The 21,554-nt window shown below is 47.4% G+C and overlaps 1 protein-coding gene and 1 long non-coding RNA gene across 2 annotated transcripts in view; one reads left to right on the top strand and one right to left on the bottom strand.

Moving 5' to 3' along the window:
• Nucleotides 1–8,983: 8,983 nt before the first annotated feature.
• Nucleotides 8,984–21,554, bottom strand: part of Clstn3 (calsyntenin 3) — a 32,212-nt gene continuing 19,641 nt past the window's right edge. Inside the window, exons 13-18 of the mRNA XM_076854107.1 lie at nt 20,100–20,326; nt 19,322–19,492; nt 18,306–18,451; nt 17,924–18,059; nt 10,216–10,418; nt 8,984–9,979 (exon numbers count right to left, since the gene is read on the bottom strand). Coding sequence (XP_076710222.1) covers nt 9,839–9,979; nt 10,216–10,418; nt 17,924–18,059; nt 18,306–18,451; nt 19,322–19,492; nt 20,100–20,326 — 1,024 coding nt within the window. The 3' untranslated portion in view covers nt 8,984–9,838. The remainder of the gene's footprint in view (nt 9,980–10,215; nt 10,419–17,923; nt 18,060–18,305; nt 18,452–19,321; nt 19,493–20,099; nt 20,327–21,554) is intronic.
• Nucleotides 12,267–20,614, top strand: LOC143397711 (uncharacterized). Its single transcript, XR_013091197.1, has 3 exons — nt 12,267–12,485; nt 19,846–19,969; nt 20,053–20,614. It is a non-coding gene; the product is annotated as an uncharacterized LOC143397711 (long non-coding RNA).

Genomic DNA, 21,554 nt, shown 5'->3' with positions numbered 1-21,554 from the left:
ATCAGAGTTTTGGTAGTAGCTAGGTATTTAGGAGCCCTATAGACAGCCTTGATACATTCACCTATTTGCATTTAGACAATTATACGTAATGGAAGATGTAATGCTTAGGATGAAAGTTGGGGGGTAGGGGAAGGAAGGTGCTCTTAAAAAGAAAGAAGGAGAGAGAGATAGATAGATTAGAGGAGAATGAAAAGAACAATAAAACTTGAAACAGGAAAGAAAAAAAGAAGGAAAAGGGGAGAAAGGAACAGAGAGAGAAGAGAAAAAAAATTGAAGTCTTAGAGATCCATTTTCTTCTCTTCCAGTCGGCGGAGCTGTGCCCTCCGAGCCGAGCTTCTGCCCTCTACGTGCCAATAGCAATCCCTGTAAGGCGGCTCCTGGGAGTCTCTCAATCTTGTCAGTCCAGAGACTTTCACTTCTCCAGCCCCTCCCCCCCTTCCTCCTGTCAGCTGGCCAGCCAGGTCTTGTTCACCAGAAGCGGTTCCCCAAAGATCTAGTTACACTTTCAGCCCCATCACGTGTCTCATTTAAACCCCAGTGCTGTGGTAAACTTGTGGCTAAGACCTTGGGAGTCGCCGCTGGTGATATGGGGTTTGGGGGTCGGGAAACCCCTCTGCTTCCCTACAGACACGCCCCCGGAAAGATCCCTGAGGTTTCCTGGATGCTTGTATCTGGATGGGGTGGGAATCACACACCTGCTAAAGTAGATTCTCCTGGGAAGGAATTCCATCAGCCGAACTCCAATGATGCCACCTCTCTGCTATGGCGGGCCCCAGGCTCCTTGCCAGAGTGTCCGAAGGGAGGGGTGGGACTGGTCCATCCCCAGTTGGCCTCAGCTCCTGGCTCGCTATTTCATGAAGGCTTGTCTAAAGACCTCTTCCTGCCAAGCTGCATCTCGGAGGCAGTCACGGTGGCTGTGGACGGGCAGCCGAGCCGCGGCGGGCGGACAGCGGCTGGCAGTTCTGGACCTCTGCGTCTCATGGTGGGGATTCACTAGTCTGGGGCAAACTATCACTTCCAAAAGTCCTAGTAACTCCCGGCCGGTCTCTCTTCAGTGGAATTTTGCTAGGAGATTCTCTGCAGGTAGAATCTAAGCGTATCTATGCATCTCTCTGACCCCATCACTGAGGGGTTACTGAAAGCGCTGCCTCTCCACCCGCTGCCATGTTGGATCTCCAGCCTCTTTTTCAATCTTTTAATTAGGGTCAACATAAACATCTCCTTTTCCTTTTCCTTTTCCCTTTCCTTTTTCCTTGCCTGGCCTGCCTCACACTCTTTCATATACCTAACTTCAAAGACCATAAACATGACCAGGGAAGCTCAGGCAGGAGTATCACAAGTTCAAGGCCAGCCTCAGAAACATAGCAAGACCCTGTCTCAAATTGAAAAACAAAAATCCTATGTTGTTTTGTCATTGTTGTTGTTTTTTTTTTTTTTTTTTTTTTTTTTTAATTAATTTTTATTGTAGGTTGTTCAAAACATTACATAGTTTTTGATATATCATAATTCACACTTTGATTCAAGTGGGATATGAACTCCCATTTTTACCCCATATACAGATTGCAGAATCACATCAGTTGCACATTGATTTACATATTGCCATTCTGGAGTCTGTTGTATTCTGCTGCCTTTCCCATCCTCCGCTATCCCCCCTCCCCCCTCCCCTCCCCTCTTCTCTCTCTACCCCCTCTACTGTACTTCATTTCTCCCCCTTATATTTTCCCTCCTTTCCCCTCACATTGTTGTTGTTTTTAATTAGTTTCTCCTTGATTCCCTGAGCCTTTGGGTTTGCAGTAAGTTTGATTATCTCTCTACCTGAAGAAAATAGTATGTAATTAGGAATCATTTTCTTCACCAATTTCTTAAAATAGAGAGATAATCAAAGTTACTACAAACTCCGAGTTTCAAGAAAACAATTAAAGGACCTGTATTCAAAACATTTTAAATCTAGGAATCAGATTTGCTCAAGGAATCAAGGAAGTTCTATGGTTTGGATAAGTGTCCCCCCAAGGTCCGTGTGTTGAAGGTTGAAATTTAATTGCCATTTTGATGATATTAAGTAGTTGGCAGGCTGGAGTTGTAGTGAAAAACCAGCCTCTATCTCAGAGCAAAGCCTGTCCAAGGAAGGGACATCACCTTTGCCCTTGGAAAAACCCACAGAGCACTCCTAAGCACATTCCCACCCTGCTAAGTTGTTTATCTACAAATAACAGGAGAGATCTGCTGCACCAGGTGTCCCTGACTCAGTCAGGCTAGGTGGAGATCCATAGCAACCCCCTAGTAGCCACCAATCAGCATGAGATGCCAGAAGACCCTCCCAGTTTATGGTGGTTGATAACATGTTGGGAAACCATGTAGTTCAGCACGTACACCCCTCTTGGCTTAAACCAATCAGTTCAAATGAATACCCCTTTTGTACTGACCAATCACCCCTACCCAACTTGTTCCCGCCATTGAATGTGCTAATCATGTTTTAGAGTTGTTATTTGATTTTCCCGCGGTGTGTGATGATTTGTTAAGGGATGCTATGGTGTATGTGAAGTCCCTGCCTTCTCCAAAGAATGTATAAAACTGCTGCAAACCCTGGGCTTAGGGCCTCTCAGCGTCACCAGTTGCTGTGTGTTTGCGCAGAGGACCGAGCTAGCTCGCAATAAACATCTTTTTGCTGCTTATATCCATCTTGGGTCTCTGGTAGTCTTTGGGGGTCCCAAATTCGAGCATAACAGTAGCTCAGCGATAGAGCGCTTGCCTTGTACACATGAGGCACTGCGTTTGATTCCCAGCACCACATATAAATAAGCAAAATAAGGGCTGGGATTGTGGCTCAATGATAGAATGCTCGCCTAGCATGTGCGGGGCCCTGGGTTCGATCCTCAGCATCACATAAAAATAAATAAAATGAAGATACTGTGTCCAGTTACAACTAAAAAATAAATAAAAAATAAAAATTAAGTAAATAAATAAGCAAAATAAAATAAAGATATCTAAAAAATTTTTTAAAAAAGAAGAAGAAGTTGGACCAAGACAGGCATACTAGTGACTTGGGAGGCTGAAGTAGGAGGATCACAAGTTCAAGACTAGCCTGGGAAACTTAGAGATACCTTGTCTCAGAATAACAAGGGATGAGGATGTAGCTCAGTGGCTCAATTTCCAGTATTAAAGGGGTAAGGAAAATATTAAATTCTCCATCCATTGTCTGCTGTGACCTTCACATGCCCTTGGATGGAACATCTAAAGAATGCTGACTTACTGAAGAGTTTGGCTCACTCATGAGAACTCAGAATTATTCACTTATCTCAAGGCTAACACTCTCTCCCTTTGGGGATCTTGCCAATCCTTGGGGGAACAAAGTGTCCTAGAGGAGATCATTAGGTCACACAGGTTGTTAGAATGGAGCTTTCTTTGTTCTAATTTGTATTTAAGGAGACCCACTTGTAATAAGACTTTGGAGTCTCACCTATGGAGAGGACTCTCTGCCCAGGACATCCCAGTCAAGACCCTGAAAATCTGCCCCAGGACACCCCAGCTGCATCCCTTCAGGTAGTGGTGTTTCCCCTGATGTGGTGATGTATTTTCTTCTTTCTCTTTTGCTGTGACTTTTGCTTTTGCTCTTGCTTCCATATTATTACTAAAATAAATGCTATTTTATATAAAGAGAGTATCTTCATTGTCTATTGGATATGACCTGCCAAATTCAGCAGCTGCACACATACATAATGTCTTAGCGTTACAAGTACCCCCCAATTCCAAAGAAAAGTGGGACTATGAGGGCTCCACTCTAGTGAAGGGCTCCACTCTTAGCACCTCACCATTGCTTTCATTGTGGGAATGGGTCAGTTATTGTGGCAGTATGTTCTCAAGAAAAGGAATGAGTTCGGACCCCCTTCCCTCTCATCTCACCATCTCTTGCCCTTCTGCCTTCTGCCATGGGATGGGACACAGCAGAAAGACCCCACATAATGCCAGCACCATACTCTTGGTCTTTCTAGGTCCAAAACCGTAAAACAAATTTCTGTTGATTTTAAATTACCCAGTGATAGATATTCTGTTATAGCAGCAGAAAATAGATCAAGACACTTTTTTTTAAAGAGAGAGGGCGAGAGAGAGAATTTTTTTTAGTATTTATTCTTTAGATTTCGGTGGACACAACATCTTTGTTTGTATGTGGTGCTGAGGATCGAACCCAGGCCTCACGCATGCCAGGCAAGCGCGCTACCGCTTGAGCCACATCCCCAGCCCAAGACACTTCTTTTAGGTAAAGAACTGAAGCTTAGAGAAGTTTAAGGCCAAGACAACAAAAGTTGCTGGGATATGGACATGGGCGTCATTTTATATAATGACCACTTTAGTCTTGGACCTCCTCCCTACCACCTTGGTGCTTTGGGCTTTCCTCAGAGCAGTAAGATAGTATATAGGGTAGGTTCCTGAAGTAAAAGGTCATTAGCCCAGAGGTCTGTGTGGGACTGTTCAACTTTAAGGGGACAGGTTGCATGAGCAGCACAAGGCCGGGTTGGGCCTGATACTCTGGGGCTTGCCCACTGTGTGGGGGGGGTGCCAGGGATTGAACTCAGGGGCACTCAACCCCTGAGCCACATCCCCAGCCCTATTTTGTATTTTATTCAGAGACAGGGTCTCACAGAGTTGCTTTGCACCTTGCCCTTGCTGAGTCTGGCTTTGAACTCGTGATCCTCCTTCCTGCCTCAGCCTCTTGAGCCAATGGGATTACAGGCGTGCGCCATTGCACCCAGCCACCCACTGTGTTTTTGTCCACCTTCCCAGTGGCGTCTCTGATTTGGTAACAGGAAGGAGGACACACTCTGTTCCTGAACTAGTAGTTCACATATCTGCCTTTACAGCATGGCTTTTTCCCAGTGGCATAGCTCTTTATAATGCACCATTTGAGAAGCTAATTAATTTTCACTGAAGAGAGTGGACTTGAGAGGAAAACAACACCCATCACAAGAAAACCATGCCACCATCTGTAAATTGTGCTTCCCTCTCTTCACTGGACTTATTTTTCTTCTCTGTAGTATTGTGGAAGGGTCGGGGGTGGACAAAAACTCTCCTTTTAGTAACATAACACTACAAATCAGGGATCTTTTCAAAGGTGTTTTGTACCTATTAACAGCCCCCCAGTACCAGCCACACTGTGAACATGAAGAAAGTGTTACACAAGGATTTATGGGGAAAATGCCCAACTGATGGGAAGGTGGAAGAGGTATTGCAAAAATCGGGGTCAGGTCTTGAGACTGAATACTGGGGACAGAGGTTCCCTTATCCTTGGGACTAGAATCCCCACTCAGGATACACAGGGTTCCTACTCCTTTCCCAACAAAGCTAGCTCAACCACATCCCAGAGGCTCCATCCCCCGCCCCCTCCTACCAACTGTCACTAAATTTAGACCCTCATCTGTCCTTTTCCTGTAGGACGTTGGTATTTTAAGCTCTCAGCAGCATGGTGCCACAGGAGAGCCAGTACTTCAGCCTCATGCAGGTAAACATGGCAGCTCCTCCTCTCTCAGACAGCAGCCTGCCAAGGGCTCACCAGGGAGGCAGCATGAAGGAGCAGGAACTCCACAGGACCCTGAGTGAGGAAAGGGTTCCCTGGGAGGTGGCATTGAGGAAACCAGTACCCACAGGGCACAGAGGAATCTAATGGTCATCAATCAGCTCATCTCCATGTCATGCTTACAGATATCCTCAGGAAATATTTCAGGGTCTCAAGGATCCAGTGGATCAAACAGCCCAGAGAAGCACTGAGTTATGTTAGCTTTAGGGATCCTATTGGATCTGCTTCAGTGAAGCACTGACATAGAGGTAAAATCTGAAGGAAATGAGATCTTCCATGGCTTCTAGAAGATTGGGAGCAGATCTGTAGAACTCCCAAGGTGGGGGTTGATGGGTGATCTTATAAGTATTGCTCATCAGTGCATCAGCCCACAAAGGCTATGGGGTGAAATCTCAAAGTGGGCAGACCCACACCTTTGCACATGTTTGCGCCCATTTACCCCAATGGCACAAAGGTGAGTTTTCACATCTCTGGTTGGGTAACAGGAAGGACACACATTGTTCCTGAACTGGTAGCTAACATATCTGCTTTTACAGAATGGCTTTTTTCCCAAAGGCATAGCTCTTTTTAATGCACCTTTTGAGAAGCTAATTAATTTTCACTGCAAAGAGTGGACTTGAGAGGAAAACAACCCCCCATCTCAGGAGGAAAATTTTGAGTGGAGCCAAGGGAAATGCGTATGCTGTTTCTAATTAAATTGGAAATAGGTGAATTGGAAACCCTGCCAAGTTCGACATCCTGAGGCTTTGCCAGCTTCGGTGAGGGAGGTTAGGGAACATCTTTCCAATAGATCTCGAAAAATAAATAAATAAATAAAAACCAATTTGGACTCCTGCCTGCTGCTCTTTGCCTGCATCATTGGAATTAGCATCTTGCCTCATACTTGATCCTATTCCTGCATGTGTGTGTTTGCAAGCACATGCACGCATGAGAGAGACAAATTGAGAGAGGGAAGACAGAGAATTGAGAACAGTCCAGGGCATGTATTGGTATAAAGAGTTCAAGGTCTTCGCAGGCCTCCAGGACCCCACTGACATACACACCCCGCGTGACCTGCCCATCTGTCATAGAGGGAGAGAGTGGACTGGGCCCTGTGTATCCGATGCTAAGGATAAAGAAGAAATAGGGGAGGTTACATCTACAAGCAATAATCAGTGGCCAATGATTCTGATTCTGGAGACTGTTTCCAAGGAAACTAATGTAGAATGGTTACATTAAAAAAAAAAAAAAAATCATCAGTCCCAGGGACAGATGATCTAGGAGGGCCAAGAACTGGGCTGAGGCTGGACAGATGCTATGATATGCTACTATATGCTGCCATGTGGCAGTCTGCAGGTATGCGCACATCAAGAGCCAGCTTACCCTCTCACCTGCAGCCTTTCTGCCCCTAAAGCTTGAACTGGAGGTGAATAAAAACTCCAAGTTACAAGTCTTAGCTATGGTGTAGGGTACTCCAAGTACCAACGGAAATAATAGATCCCACCTGGTTTCACTTCTCTGCAGTGGGAAGCTGTGGCCTCCAGTGCCAGGGTGAATGATTAGGAGAATGAGAAGAGAGTGGAAAGGGGATTGAACACATTGCAATTCAAGGCCACAAACTAAAACCTGCAGTTCATATGCCTTTGAGAACTAGAGTTCTCTGTTGTCTCGAGCTTCTGACCTCTACCTGGAGCTCCAGAGGGATTCCAGGGTGAACAGGTAGAGCTGCTTCTCACATGGTGAGAAGGCACTGACAGAATAGCTTGATGTGAAGGCAGACCACTATGGGAGAGGCTGCTGTCACCCGCTGTCCCCTAACTCCCCAGGCCAGCATATCACCTATGCAACTCTCTCTCTCTCTCTCACTGCCTACTGGCAAATATTCTCTTAGTCTGAGAACCAGGCACAACCTCATTCATCATTTCCTGAGCCCCTACTGTGTGTCAGGCCCCATGTGAGTTGCTGAAGACACAGAGAATCTCTCATAAACATGTACTGCAGCTTCATGGAGAGTGCTGTCATGGAAATGTGAACAACTTTCTGGAAGATGTGACATTTGAACTGGGTCTTCAGTGATAAGATTGCTGGGCGATGGTGAAAGGGTATGCAAGGCAGGAAGGGATGGTGACAGCAAAGAGATCAGGGAAGCAGGACCTGATCCACCTGGGCTAAGGGTCCTGCCAAGGGGCTTGACCCAAACAGTGACAGGAAGGTATTTTTGGAAGGTTCCAAGCAGGAGTGGCATAATCAGAGAGTCACAAGCCCCAGAATTAAAGATGGGATGGAATGGAGTAAGACACGGGGCCAGGGCAGGTAGGAGGCTCTTGGAATAGACTAGGCAAAAAATGAAGAAGAGGGCATGAGTCAAGGCAACAGCAGAGGAAGAGGAAACGTCATATTGGAGAGATTTTAAGGTGTAGCAATGACTGGTTAGTCACCATTTGGACATAGGGTTGAAGGAGGGAGGAATCTAGACTGGCCTCCAGGTTTCTAGCTTAGGTAACTAGGTGAATATAAAGGTGAGTTCAAGGCACAGGATGCCCAGGTGGAGGGACCATAGGTAGGTGGAAATAGCAGTAAGGAAAGAGGCCAGAGCAGGAGATAAAAATGTGGCAGCATTAATAGCTGGTAATTGAAGCCATGGGTTAGGACACAGTCACCTGGTGGAAGTGAGAATAAGACCAGAGAGCTCCACCTCCACCCCACTGTATTACAGAAAACTAGGAGAAATCTTAATGGTACTCTCACTCCCTTATTTCTATAGAAAGGAACCTAGGCTTGGGGCCCCTGGTATTTCCCAGGACAAGGAGAGCATAGGAGTGATGCTCCCACCAGTGGCTCATTCTTCTAGATAAATCCCTCTGGTCTGTTCCTTTACCACCTGGACCAGAAAACCAGTGTCCCAAAAGGCTGAGGAAGGACCAGAATCTGCTTGACCTCAGGCTGGGCTGCCAGGTCAGCATGAAGAGAGGCCACTCAGCAGCCATGTCAGGAGAGCCACGTAAACAGAGGCAAAGCAGAAGTTCCCTGGGCTGAGGGTCACAAACTGGTCAGCAAAGAGAGCTGCAGATCTCTTTTAGCTCCAAACAGCAGGGTTGCCTGCCTTCTCCCTTGAACTCCAGGGCTTGGAGCCCATGCGGTCAGGCAGGATGTTCCAAGTGATGAGGAGGGGCTGACAGTGTCCCCTACAAAGCACTCAGCATCTTTCAAGGTGCCCGTGGCATTCCTTGAGTTGTCTGTTCTTTTATGGGGATGCTAAGGGAAAGAGACAGTGAAAGCCACCTGCCCCCATCTGACCTTCCCACTAGCCTGGAACCCTGGGGATTTATCTGTCAGGGTATAAGAGATAATCAGTTCTGCCCCCTCACTCAGCCTGAAGGACCAAAAGCCTGCTACCCAGGCCCACACAGGATCAGACAGGTAGAAGGCAGCTCCTGGAGCTTTTTTCTTATTTTATTTGAAAACCCTAGGGTGTGTCCCCTCCCTCACCACACCCATCCCCTACCCTCACCCCAGGACATGACGATGCCACACACACACACACAAGGTTGTGAGCTGCACACAGGAACACAGGGGCTGCGCTCACGACAACATTGAAAAAATATACATTATATATAATACACCCGGGGCCCTCACTCTCTCTCCCATCCCCACAACCTAGCCACAAGCAGGTCATGAAGGAAGGGGCAGGAGCTGCAGGACCTCAGGACTGCAAAGGCAGGAGGAAAGAGGACAATGAAGGAAGGAAATCAGGAGAGGAGGAGGAGCAGGGATCCCCAGAGTGAAATGGAAATAGAAGAGGGGATCAGAAGAGAGCCAGAGAAGGCCTGGCCTTCCTCCCCCACAGAGCCCAGGGGAGGAGGGCATCCCTTGGACAGGACAGAGTAGAGAAGGACAGAGTAGAGGATCTCCCTCAATCCCGCCCTGTCCCGGCCATGGCTAATGCCACCCTCTCCCCAGTTCAGTGCATGACTGGTTGGGAGAGACAAAGACATGGTGAGCTAAGGGGGCAGCTGCCACGGGAGGCAGAAAGGACAGACAGAGTCATCCAGCCCAGATGCCACAGGGAGTGACTGCCCAGAGGCAGGAGGAGCAGGAGGGAGGGGAAAGGGTTGGGGTGACTCCAGTGGGGTCCACTGGGGTTTTGAGACTAAAGGACAGCTCTTTTAGAGAGAGGTCTCTCCCTCTTGGTCTCTCTTCTCTCAGAATGTCCTTCTTCCTTTCTCTCCTGGGCGTCTCTGTCCCACCAGGGCAGAATTCTTTCTCTTTCTCTGGTCCGGGATGTGGGCCTTAGTAGCGGTGTGGTGGGCTCTCGATGATGCGTCTCTCATCACTGCTAGGGGAGTCAGCTGCCTCTGAGTCACTGCTGTCCTCTTCTTCCTGCTGGCCACCGGCAGCCCCTGCCACACAGGCCTGCCGATTCTGATAGGACTGGAGAGGGTGGGCACACAGAGGACAAGGGTCACACCCCAGGGCCTCTCCTTTAGGAGCCACGCCTCCCTCAGTCCCTTTACCCCCCCCCCACCTCATCCCAGTCAGAACTTTCTTCCTCTCTGCTCATTACAGCTCTACCACGAGCTTTCACACGGGACCCAGGGGTCTCTACTGGGCATGTTCCAGGAGCGTCTTGACTCCACAGACTTCCCCCACTCCTCAGAGCCACTCACCTCCATAGGATTCACAATAATGGTGAGAGCAGAGTCATCCCAGAAGAGGTCCGGGTCCTTGGGGTCACTGGAGGCCCCTGGGGGCCCGCCAGTCCCTGAGACGCGGCGGTGAAGGGAGTGGATCCGCACGAGGCCCAGGATGACCATGAGCACCAGGAAGCCCACACACACCACAATGATGAGGGTCGCGGCACTGGGGACCACTGTGGGGAGAGTAGGGAGAGTGGGGAGGTCAGCAGAAATGACACACGAGGGAGGAGTGGGGGGAGGTCTGGGGGAAGAGGCTTCCCAGCAGAGGAAGTTCCTGAGTTAAGACAAGACAGCGTCCATGGTGGCCCAGAAGAAGAAACTGAGAAACTGGAAGAGAAACAGAGCCCACTAGGCAGGGCAAGAAACAGGAGAGGGCAGGAAGCTGAATGGCTACTGCAAGAGCCAAAGGGAGCCATGGACAGTGGACTGGTGGGAAAAGGGAGGCAAGGGCAGGGGAAAAGAAGGCTCCTGACCCCGAACTGCCATGAACCACCATCAGCACAGACAGGGGACAAGGACTGGGATCTGCCTGGTCTTTCTGCCTGTGCCTTACACAGAGATCACTCAGTCTAGAAAGAGATGGCCCAGTACCCACAGGGGACAGAGAGGAGCACTACAGGAGCTTGATGGGCAGAGGGGAAGCTTAGCCTAGCTGCTTGAAAGGAGGTTTAGGCCCCAAGACTGGGGACAGGTCCCAGGGACAAGGAGTGGCCCCTTCTCTTACCCACCTGGACTGGGCTCCCTTCTGCCAGGTGACAGCTCCCGTCTTCTTGAGGGCCGGAGGCTCCTGGAGGTATGGGGCTTCTTCTTCTCCCCAACCATCTCCCCCTGAGGCTTCACTGCCTCCTCCTCGGCCCTCCCATGCCTCTGGCCCTGCAGCCTCACTTTAATGCCCAGGTCCAGAGGGACACGGAGCCTAACAGGCAGTGAGAAACAGAAGGGCGCAAGCACTTTCACGTGGACCCTTGAGCTGATGGTAGCAAAGAAGATGTGCATGCATAGGTACATGCCCAGGAAGAGTGTGTGGGCACACAGCAGGACAAGGGTTGCCATGCCCCTCAACTGAGCCAGGCTTCTGCAGGCCTGCACACTTGCCCTCACCAGCCACCTGGCAGCCTGGTCACACAGCAGAATTAATGGAATGCGTCTCAGAGTCTCCAGCAAGGCATACAAGAGCCATATGTGCAGTGTCACCCAGCTCCCTGCCAGCTGAGCAGACCAAGCAAGACCCTGAAGAAAGATGTAAACAGTACAGACTTGGACCAGAAGGACTGCAGAACAAACAGCCCTGTATACAACTCTGCCTCCTTTCTGTACACACACACACAGCACTCGGAGAAGCATGAGGAAGAAAAGAGGGAGAGCCCACAGTCTCAGGGACAGCAAGTGGAGGTAGAGACCCCACCGACACAACACCAGGCCCAGGGCCCTTGGGGGCATCTGGGTCACTACACGCCACATGGATTCCCACAGCTGCATGGCAGCTCAACCCTGGGCTTAGTCCATGTGTGTGTCTCACACACACACACACACACACACACACACACATACACACACACACAAACACACACACACAATTAGCAGTCACATAAGCAAGCCCCTAGAGGTGCATGGACTCACACATACACAATTATATTCCAGCACAATTTCAAATTTACCCACATAACATGTCAAGAGAAGGGACAGAGCATAGAAAAGCATGTGGCACCAGAGCCCCCCACCACTACCACATCCTGCTGCAGACCCCTCCTCACCAGCAGTCAAACTCTCCTGCTGCCACCTGCTTTAGGGCCAACCAGGTGAGTGAAAACATACTGCCTAGGCAGGCCTGCCACCCACAGACCTCCCTGAGGCCACCCTGATGGCTCTCCACCAAGTTGATCCCCATCCTGACCCGACCCATAGCCTACTTGGGGCCACTTGCAAAATACAGCTGGCTCTGCAGGGGCAGAGCTGGTAGGCTCCCTGGGCGCTGGCTCCAAGGCAAAGATCAGCCTGGCTGGATCAGCATTCCATCTGGCTGGGGATAAGGAGGAAGGGAAAGGGGATAGAGCTGCCCCAAATAGTGCCTCGCAGGTCTCCAAGTCAAAGGAAAAGACCTATTGGAGCGTGACCCCACCAGCAGATGCCCACTGTGGCTAAGCCCAGGCTCTAGAAGGAATGGCAACCCTATCCTCAAAGTGGGGCCACAGCAGGTCAACTAGCACTATGGCCACAACAAGAACAAGCCACAGTTTCTGGTGAGCACCTTAATCAAAAGCTTTTGTCCTGTAATCCCAGAGGCTCAGGAGGCTGAGGCAGGAATATCACAAATTCAAAGCCAGCTTCAGCAATTTAGTGAAAACCTAAACAACATAGTAAGATCCTGTCTCTAAATAAAAAATAAAAAGGGTGGGGGATGTGGCTCAGTGGTTAAGTGCCCCTGGGTTCAATCCCCAGTACCAAAAAATAAAAATAAATAAATAGATTGATAGATAAAATTTGTCCCTCTGAGCTCCTGGCCTAGTAAAGGAAATGACAAGTTAATTACTAGAAGTAAGAAATGACCACCAGAAAGAAAATGTAGATACTTTTCTCTGTAGGCAGACAAGTCTGATTAATTAGGTTAAGATAAACCACGAGGGGCTGGGGATATGGCTCAAGCGGTAGCGCTCGCCTGCCATGTGTGCAGCCCAGGTTGGATCCTCAGCACCACATACAAACAAAGATGTTGTGTCTGCCGAAAACTAAAAAATAAATACTAAAATAAAATTCTCTCTCTCTCTCTCTCTCTCTCTAAAAAAAAAAAAAAAAAAAAGATAAACCACGAGACCAGGAAGATGGGAGGATTTTTAGCTACAGATAAAAATTAGCATTTAAGAAGTCCAACCAACCTTTCTTGCTGCATTAGATCCTAGCAGATTCTGCCCTTGAATGGCCTCTTGAAAAACCAGCCTCTACCTCAGAGCAAAGCCTGTCCAAGGAAGGGACATGACCTTTGTCCTTGGAAAAACCCACAGAGCACTCCTAGGCACATTCCCATCCTGCTAAGTTGTTTATCTACAGGAGAGATCTGCTGCGCCAGGTGTCCCTGACTCAGTCAGGCTAGGTGGGGATCCATAGCAGTCCCCTAGCAGCCACCAATCAGCATGAGACAGGGAAATACCTGGAATGCCAGATAACCCTCCCAGCAGTTTATGGTGGTTGATAACAAGTTGGGAAACCATGTAGTTCAGCATGTACACCCCTCTTGGCTTAAACCAATCAGTTCAAATGAATACCCCTTTTGTACTGACCAATCACCCCTACCCAACTTGTTCCCTCCAGTGAATGTGCTAATCATGTTTTAGAGTTGTCATTTGCTTTTCCCGCAGTGTGTGATGATTTGCTATGATGTATGTGAAGTCCCTGCCCTCTCCAAAGAATGTATGAAACTGCTGCAAACCCTGTGCTCGGGGCCTGTCAGCGTCACCAGTTGCTATGTGTGTGCGCGGAGGACCGAGCTAGCTCGCAATAAACACCTCTTTGCTGCTTACATCGATCTTGGGTCTCTGGTGGTCTTTGGGGGTCCCGAATTCGAGCATAACACTCTGTGGCTGAACTTAAGGGGTATTTTAGCAGACGGCCCATGTCATCAGAATGGCACTGTTGAAAGCCCTGTCCGCAGCCCCACATGGTGCCTTCTATGAAGAAAAAGCCTCAGTAGAGAAGTCTTCTGATCTCAGTCCCAGGATTTCCCTTGCAATACCAATTGGCCCCTGTTCTATGACTTCCAAAACTCCTCAGGTTTCCTTTTGCTTTAGCCCCAAGGAAGTTCAGAATCAAAATTCTGCCCTACCCTTACAATTGTGCTGTTTCTCGTAGTATGTATTTTATGAACTGACTTTATTCTTATTTCATCTTATTCTTCTTTCATCATTATCCTTTTCTATTTATTGCCTAATTCGTATCCTTTTTATTACATGTTGGTTTTTTGTTTGTTTTTGTTTTGCAGTACTGGGAATCAAACCTAGGACCTCATGTATATTAAGCAAATGCTATACCCCTGAGCTATAGCCCGAACCCTTTTTATTTTATTTTTATACAGGGTCTCACTAAGTTGCCTAGGTTGATCTCAAAATTGAAATCCTCCTGCCTCTACCTCCTCAGGAGCTGGTATTACAGGCATGTCACCACACCCGTTGTGTTGTTGCTATTTGTTTGTTGGTTGGTTGGTTTGGTTAGTTGGTATTATTTGTTTTTTGAAATATGGTCTTACTTTGCTGCCAGGCTGGCCTTGAACTCCTGGATTCAAGTGATCCTTCTGCCTCAGCTGCCTGAGAAGCTAGAACTATAGCCAATGCCACCATGCTGGCTCATTTTCTTTTTCATCCTATTTCTTCATGGGTCTTTCAACAAGCTTTCAGATACTTGAGGAAACAAAGTAGAATAATTCCTGACTTTGCTGCACACTGGACTCAAGTGGGGGTCTTTAAATCCACTGATACCTGGTGCTCTTAGTCCTGGACACTCTGATCTCATCAGTTGGATGCCACATAAACACCAGAAGTTTTTAAAGCTCCCCAGTTGACTCTGATATACATCAAAGTTTGGGACAACTACATAAATAATGTCTTCATCATCTTGTCTCAGACAACCTTGCTCTTCCTAACCATAAACCCTCTTAATCACCCTCCCAAATTCTCAAATTTGCATTCTCTCTCATGCTTCTCTAGTTCGGAGACCTTCTTCTTCCTGTGGTCCAAGTTCAAACTTTACATATGCCATAAAACCTTCCCTGACTATCTCAATACACATCAATCTTAGGAGCTGCAGAGAAATGAGCCTTAAGATCACATGTCTAACTGCTTCTGCATGTTTATAGTTTGATATTGTGAAACCACAGTTCTGCAACACACTTTTGGACTTGAGATGTAAAAGGGAGGGAACACCTTGGGGAGTCAGAAAAGGCATGTGAAAAGGTCACCTGAGGAGCACAGGCAATGTCCCCAGGGAAACTATGAACCCTGTGCCCATTCAGGTGGAAATAAGGGAAGAAGGAAAGGCAGGCTGCTACGCTATTTAAAATCTTAGAGGAGCCAGGTGTGGTGGCGCATACCTATAATCCCAGCTACTCACTCACAAGGCTGAGGCAGAAGGATTGAAAGTTCAAAACCAGCCTCAGCAATTTAGTAAGACCCCAAGCAACTTAGTGAGAACCTGTCTAAAATAAAAAAGGACTGGGGATGTGGTTCAGTGGTCGAGCACCCCTGGGTTCAATCCCTGGTACCAAAAAATAAAATAGAATAATTAATTAAATAAATAAAATGGGCTGGATATGTGGCCGAGAGATAAAATGCCTCTGGGTTCAATCCCCAGTATCTCCGCACCCCAAATCTCCAGCAGAAAGCTCAGCTGACCTAGACACTGGCTCAAAACAAAAGACAGGGAGCCTAAGCTTTGTCATGAGGAGAAGGAGTTAACATCTATAAACATCAGTCCCACCCCTGGCAGCTCTGGGGTATGGTGGGTGAGAAAAGCTGCTTATGGGACCAGTCACTGCAGGGCAACTGGACACCCTGGGGAGGAAGCTCTGTAACATTAAGAACAAGGATTGGGATAGTGCAGGGTTGTGACTCAGTGCTAGAACGCTCACCATGCATGCAAGGCCCTGGGTTCGATCCTCAGCACCACGTAAAAATAAATAGATAAAATAAAGGTACTGTGTCCAACTACAACTAATAAAAAGAACAAGGACTCCCTCATCTGGGCCTTCCTACCAAAGGAAAAAAAGATCAAGAACCTTACTAGGCCCAGAAGCATACCCAGATCTATCTTGAGCCTAATTGTAATAGCAGGATCCAATATGCAACCGGGAAAAGATTGAGTGGGATGATTCCAAGAAAAGAACTAAGGAGTCACAGGGAGATATATATGGTTAGCCCCAAGTGTTTAAAAAATCCTAAACACACACACTCACAAAAAAAAAAAAAAAAAAAAAAAACAGGTTTCATTTGCTAATAAATCTAAAATACTATGTGAAGGGTCTTTGAACCTTTGCAACTTGATTATGCCTTATATCCCCTCCTCCCTTCTATTCCTATCTACTTTGCTGTAACAAATCATAGTAGAACTGACAGGAAGGACTCTGCAGTTGTTTGTGGAGACAACCAGAGACACAGAAACTGTGTAGGTGGTGGCCATTGCACAGGAGAGGAAACCAGAATGAATCCCTGGGAGCACCAGGGTAGCTAGCCTTTGGTAGAAATTCTGGGAAGCCTGAGGAGGATGTTAAGGGCCATGGTTAGTGCACAGGCTTTGGAATCATGCTGCTTGGATTTGAATCTAGCTCCACCTTTTTTCTAGCTGTGTGCCCTTGGGTAAGGTACCTGACCTCTTTGTGCCTCTGTTTCCTTACATTTAAAGGGAACAGTTAGAGCATCTATTTCGTTTTTTGTTTGTAATGGCTAAATGAGTTAATATATGTAAACCCAGTAACCCAGTGAGAGCTCTGTTTGTGGTATTACCATTACGAATACTGAGATGAGTGCTTGCCTTCATGGTACTGTTCAGTGACCCTGAATTTCCCCCCAGAAGGCATTCATGGAACTCCCTAGGGAGTTGGTTTCAGAGCCTGTGATACAACCCTTTGACATTTTTCCAAAAGTGACAAGTCTGTGGCCTTTGGTAGTGGTTTTAATGCTTAAAAAAGTAGAATGATCTCCAGAGCCAACTCTGGCAAAAGTAGATGATGAAGTTGGATGATACTGAACCAGGCCAAAAGCAAAGTGTGCCCCAAAAGTGACAAAAATAAATGCACCTCCTGAGTGAGCTTTGAAAAAAATTCTAAAGAGGGATTCCAAACATTACTTTCGGCAATGTCGGCATCATTTTTCATTTTTTCAGTAATGAAGACTTGTTTTAGGGTATTAAGTATAGCCAGGTGCAGAGGCGCACACCTGTAATCCCAGTATAAACATCAAATTACAAAATAGATCAATCTCAATTTTATAAAAAGAGAAAAATAGGCATAGAAAAAAGGACTAGAACATGATACACCATATTAACAGTGTTCTCCTCTCTCTGGGATGAAAGTAAGGCAGATTTTTCTTCTGTATGTTGGTATTTTCTAGTTTTTCTACAGCTGAGCAATTTGTACTGGAAAGTAAAAATCATACCACTGGAAAAGACCATGGTCAGGAACTGAGATTGCTTTAAAGGCAACACCCCATCTGGAGGTGAAACTTTCCATATTTTGTTCTAGAAATATTCTTACTTCTTTACAGAAAGCATATAATGACACATGTAAAAGTACCAACTTATTCCTTGAAGACAGGAATTGTATCTGTCCTATAATATTTTATATCCCAAATAGCATCTTAGGACAGTGCGAATACCTTGTAGGCACTTAATAAATGCTTGACAGCTCCACTGCAGAGGATCTCTAAGCCCAGAGCTAATTTGGGAGAAGGTTGGTCAGCAGGAATAACAGACACCTATACCACACACTGACTTATGATTCAGGGCACCCCTTGTCACAAGGGAGTTAATGATTCAGTGGGATAAAGGGATTAGTCCACAGCTGTCAACTAAAACAGGTACCACAGGAAACAGAAACAACTGTTCTTCCTTCTTTCCTCCCAAGGGTAGAAGAGACGCTAGTGCCCAACCCTCACTTGCCACCCACCACTCTCGCCTGGACCCACTTAGCCTTACTTACTGGAGTTTCGGTGGGAGCTGGCCAAGCTGTGTCCAGCCATCTCAGGAGGAGGCTGGTGACCACGGTGCAGGAACTGCTGTGAGCTGAGCACATGGCTTGGGTGGGCAACCCGGTTCATGCTGTGCAGGACGTTGACCTAGGCAGAGGGAAGGCTCCATGGGCACCATGCTTCTCCCCAGACCCCTCCTCACCCCTTTAGAGCCCAGCTCCATCTCTGAACTGCTGTCCCACATCTCCTTCTCTACCCACTGCCAGGTCTAGAAGTCCTCATGCTGCCATGTCCTGCCTTCAGGGCCCTTCACCACTATTGGCTTGAGTCCATCCCACCCTGGCTCCTTGCCAGGAGATAGAAGCTGTGGAAGGAAAGAGACTTTCTGGGTACCTCCACGATGAATTCATTGCTGGAGTAGCGGCCATTCATTTCTGAGCAGGAGAGACGGAATTTCCTGGCGTAAAGGGCAGCTCCATGCCGTAGCCTATAACGAGCCTGCCTCAAGATCTCTTCATACACAGTGATACTCTCCACCCCTGGGGACAAGGGAAGAGGCTCAGTGCAGGGCCTGGCCCCTCTCTTGGACTCCCACCAGCTGACAAAGCCATAGAAGGGGTTCTCCCCATCCCTCAACAGGGAAGAAATTCTCCCCCACTTTCCACCCTACTTGGATGGACTTGGGTAAAGCAACCAAAGCTGTTTTCTGCTTTGCCCTTCTCAAGTAACTCAGTGGTTTCTGGATAAGAATGGAAAGGAGAAAATAAGGACATCCTGAAAAACAGAAGGGAGGAGGCCAACAGAAAATAAATAGGGAACACACAGCCTCCGTGAGGCTCTGGGAGAGAATGACAAGAGGAGGGAATTGGTATTGTATCTGTCCTATAATATTTTATATCCCAAATAGCATCTTAAGACAGTGCTAGTACCTTATAGGTGCTTAATAAATGCTTGATAGCTACTTTCTCTCGTTCTCCCTGAGGAGGGCCCTTCAGAGAACAGGAGGTTTCTTTTGCAAATGACCAAATCATCACTCCCCACTATTCAATATGAGATGAGCACTTAACTTAAGTGTGTGCATGAGACAGAGAAGGTGATACGAAACAGCTAGATGAGCAAGCTAGTCTGGGAAGACTGAGCCAGAGGAGGAGAGGGATAAAAGAGATCTGAAGGAAAACGAAAGTGGAAGCAGAAGTAGAGCTGACCTAGACTATGGAGAGGAGAAGGGGAGAGAAATTGCTAGAGCTCACACCCCAGCTCACTTTCCCTATGGGCAATCTGGAAGCCAAGAGATCTTCTAGCTGGGAAGGTACAAGCTGACACTTGGTCACATCCCTGGGCCTGGAAAAAGGACCCTTTGGGTTTCCTAAGTGCTTAATCACAGGGAGAGGCTCTCAGGCCCCACTGACCAGCAATGGTGAGGTAGGCTGACGTGTTGGTGAGCTCCAGCCCTCGCTGCTGCAAAGATGCCATGTCCAAGAGCAGGCTTTCCCGCTCAGGGTCCAGGTCATCCCCCACCAGGGAAATTTCACAGCCATCCAGGTTGTGCACGATCTCATCTGACATGCGCGTGTCTGTCACTGGGTGAAGAGAGTCAGAGTCTGGGTCAGAGTTGGGTCATCACCTTATGGCCACTGCCCCCACCCCAAGGGACATCCTTGAGGGTAGTCAACCTTTGTTTTCATGATCATTCCACAATAGTTTCTTCATACTCATGGGCCTCCCACCACTCCATTTCTTTCTTTTTTTTTTTTTAATTTATTTTTTAGTTGTAGATGGACACAATATCTTTGTTTATTTTTATGTGGTGCTGAGGATCGAACCCAGTGCCTTGCATGTGTGAGGTAAGCACTCTACTGCTGAGCTATAGCCTCAGCCCCTCATCGCTCTATTTCTTTTTTTTTTTTTTTTAATTTTAATATTTATTTTTCAGTTTTCAGCGGACACAACATCTTTGTATGTGGTGCTGAGGATCGAACCCGGGCCGCACGCATGCCAGGCGAGCGCGCTACCGCTTGAGCCATATCCCCGGCCCCTCATCGCTCTATTTCTTAAGGGTAAGTTATTCTAGCCACAGAAACACAGAAGGAAGTCACTCTCCATTTCTAGCCCCAGACTTGTTCCCTTATTCTGGTTCCAGACATTGGCCTTTTTTCTGGATGATGTCATTCCCTGGATCATCCTCACCTGTGCCCTGCCAACTCTCGTCCTTCTTGGCTTCCACCTGGTGAGAAATGGAGCAAGTGATTTGAAGATCAGGGAACAAAGGGACCCCCTCAGGTCCCTCAAAGTCCACAGCTGGGCGGGCAAAATGAGTGGTGCCACTCAGCAGGATCTGGGGTGCGTCGGGCTGAAGAACCACCACGTAGCCCTCCACTTCAGGGATGGAGACACAGGATTCTTCGCTGAAGCATCTGTGTGAGAAAAGGGAAAGAGGCAGCTGGCGACCCCAATGCCCCCTCCTTTAAAAATCGATATTCTGTTTCGCCCCTCTGGGCCTCCTCTTCTACAGTGGAGCACCCAAGTTAGAGAGGGGTTGGGGAGGGATTGTGTCTCTGCCCCCAACCCCCATCAAAGCCGGAGGGAAGGTCTCCTTCCCTAATAGAATGTCACTGAAGGGAAAGGTCAGGGACAGAGGGGAGATGGCCCCAACTTGTGGGCGTGATCACATCATCAATTTGCCATGCCCCAAAACTATGGAATGTCTGTCAAATTATATTTTAATGAAAAATAAAGTGAACTGATAAAAATGTGTATACACACCCAGTTCTTTACCAGGGAGGTAAAATGTACATGGGTTCAGTATAATATCTGGCAGATATGTGCCCTGAAATATAAAACATGAGGAAAGGTGGAAAAATCTGTCAAGGGATGTCCTCTTCCTTGGTGTGTCTTCCATTCCCTGATATGAGAGAAACTGACAGGGAGGTGAAATAATCTGACCTTGGACCTAGATCCACCCCCTGCAGCCTGGGCTTCAGTCCTGTAGGACTCTGCCAAGCCAAATCAAACTACAGGACAGCTGCTCAGTAGCTGTTCCCAGAGCACCTCCAACCCCTCCTTTTGCCAATATTAATGACACCTCACAATCACATAGCATTAGCCAGATTCTAAGCGTTTTGCCCACAGTCTTTCATAACAGACTTGGCTTCAATGCCATAAAATAGGGAGAAGGCACCTAAGCTCTTAGATCACACATCTGGCCACACAAACTTGACAGTTTAAGAGTCAAGATTTTAAACTGAGGTCCACTGATCTTTCCACTAAACCGAAGCCATCATTTAGGGATCAAGTTTCACCAACAAAATTTATTTATAAAGAAGTTCCATAATATAGTTTTCATATATTTCCAAAAGAGTATGTGTTGGAAACTTAATCTCCAGTACGTCAGTGCTAGGAGGTGGAGTCTAACAGAAGGGGTTTAAATTTGGGGGGCTTCATCCTTATGAGCAAATTGATGCTGACTATAAAAGGTTTCATACTATAAATTTGATCTCTTCCTCTGTCTCTCACTCTTTCTTCCCTTCCGCCATAAGATGATGAAGCAAGACAGCCCTCACCAAATGCCAGTCCCTCAATCTAGGACTTCCCAGTCTCCTGGACTATAAGAAACAAATCTCTACTATTTATAAATTCCCTGGT

The sequence above is a fragment of the Callospermophilus lateralis genome, chromosome 4 (genome assembly GCF_048772815.1).
Source record: "Callospermophilus lateralis isolate mCalLat2 chromosome 4, mCalLat2.hap1, whole genome shotgun sequence".
NCBI lineage: Eukaryota > Metazoa > Chordata > Mammalia > Rodentia > Sciuridae > Callospermophilus > Callospermophilus lateralis.
Note: the sequence above shows the minus strand (reverse complement) of the source record. Positions and strands in the feature narration are given on the sequence as shown.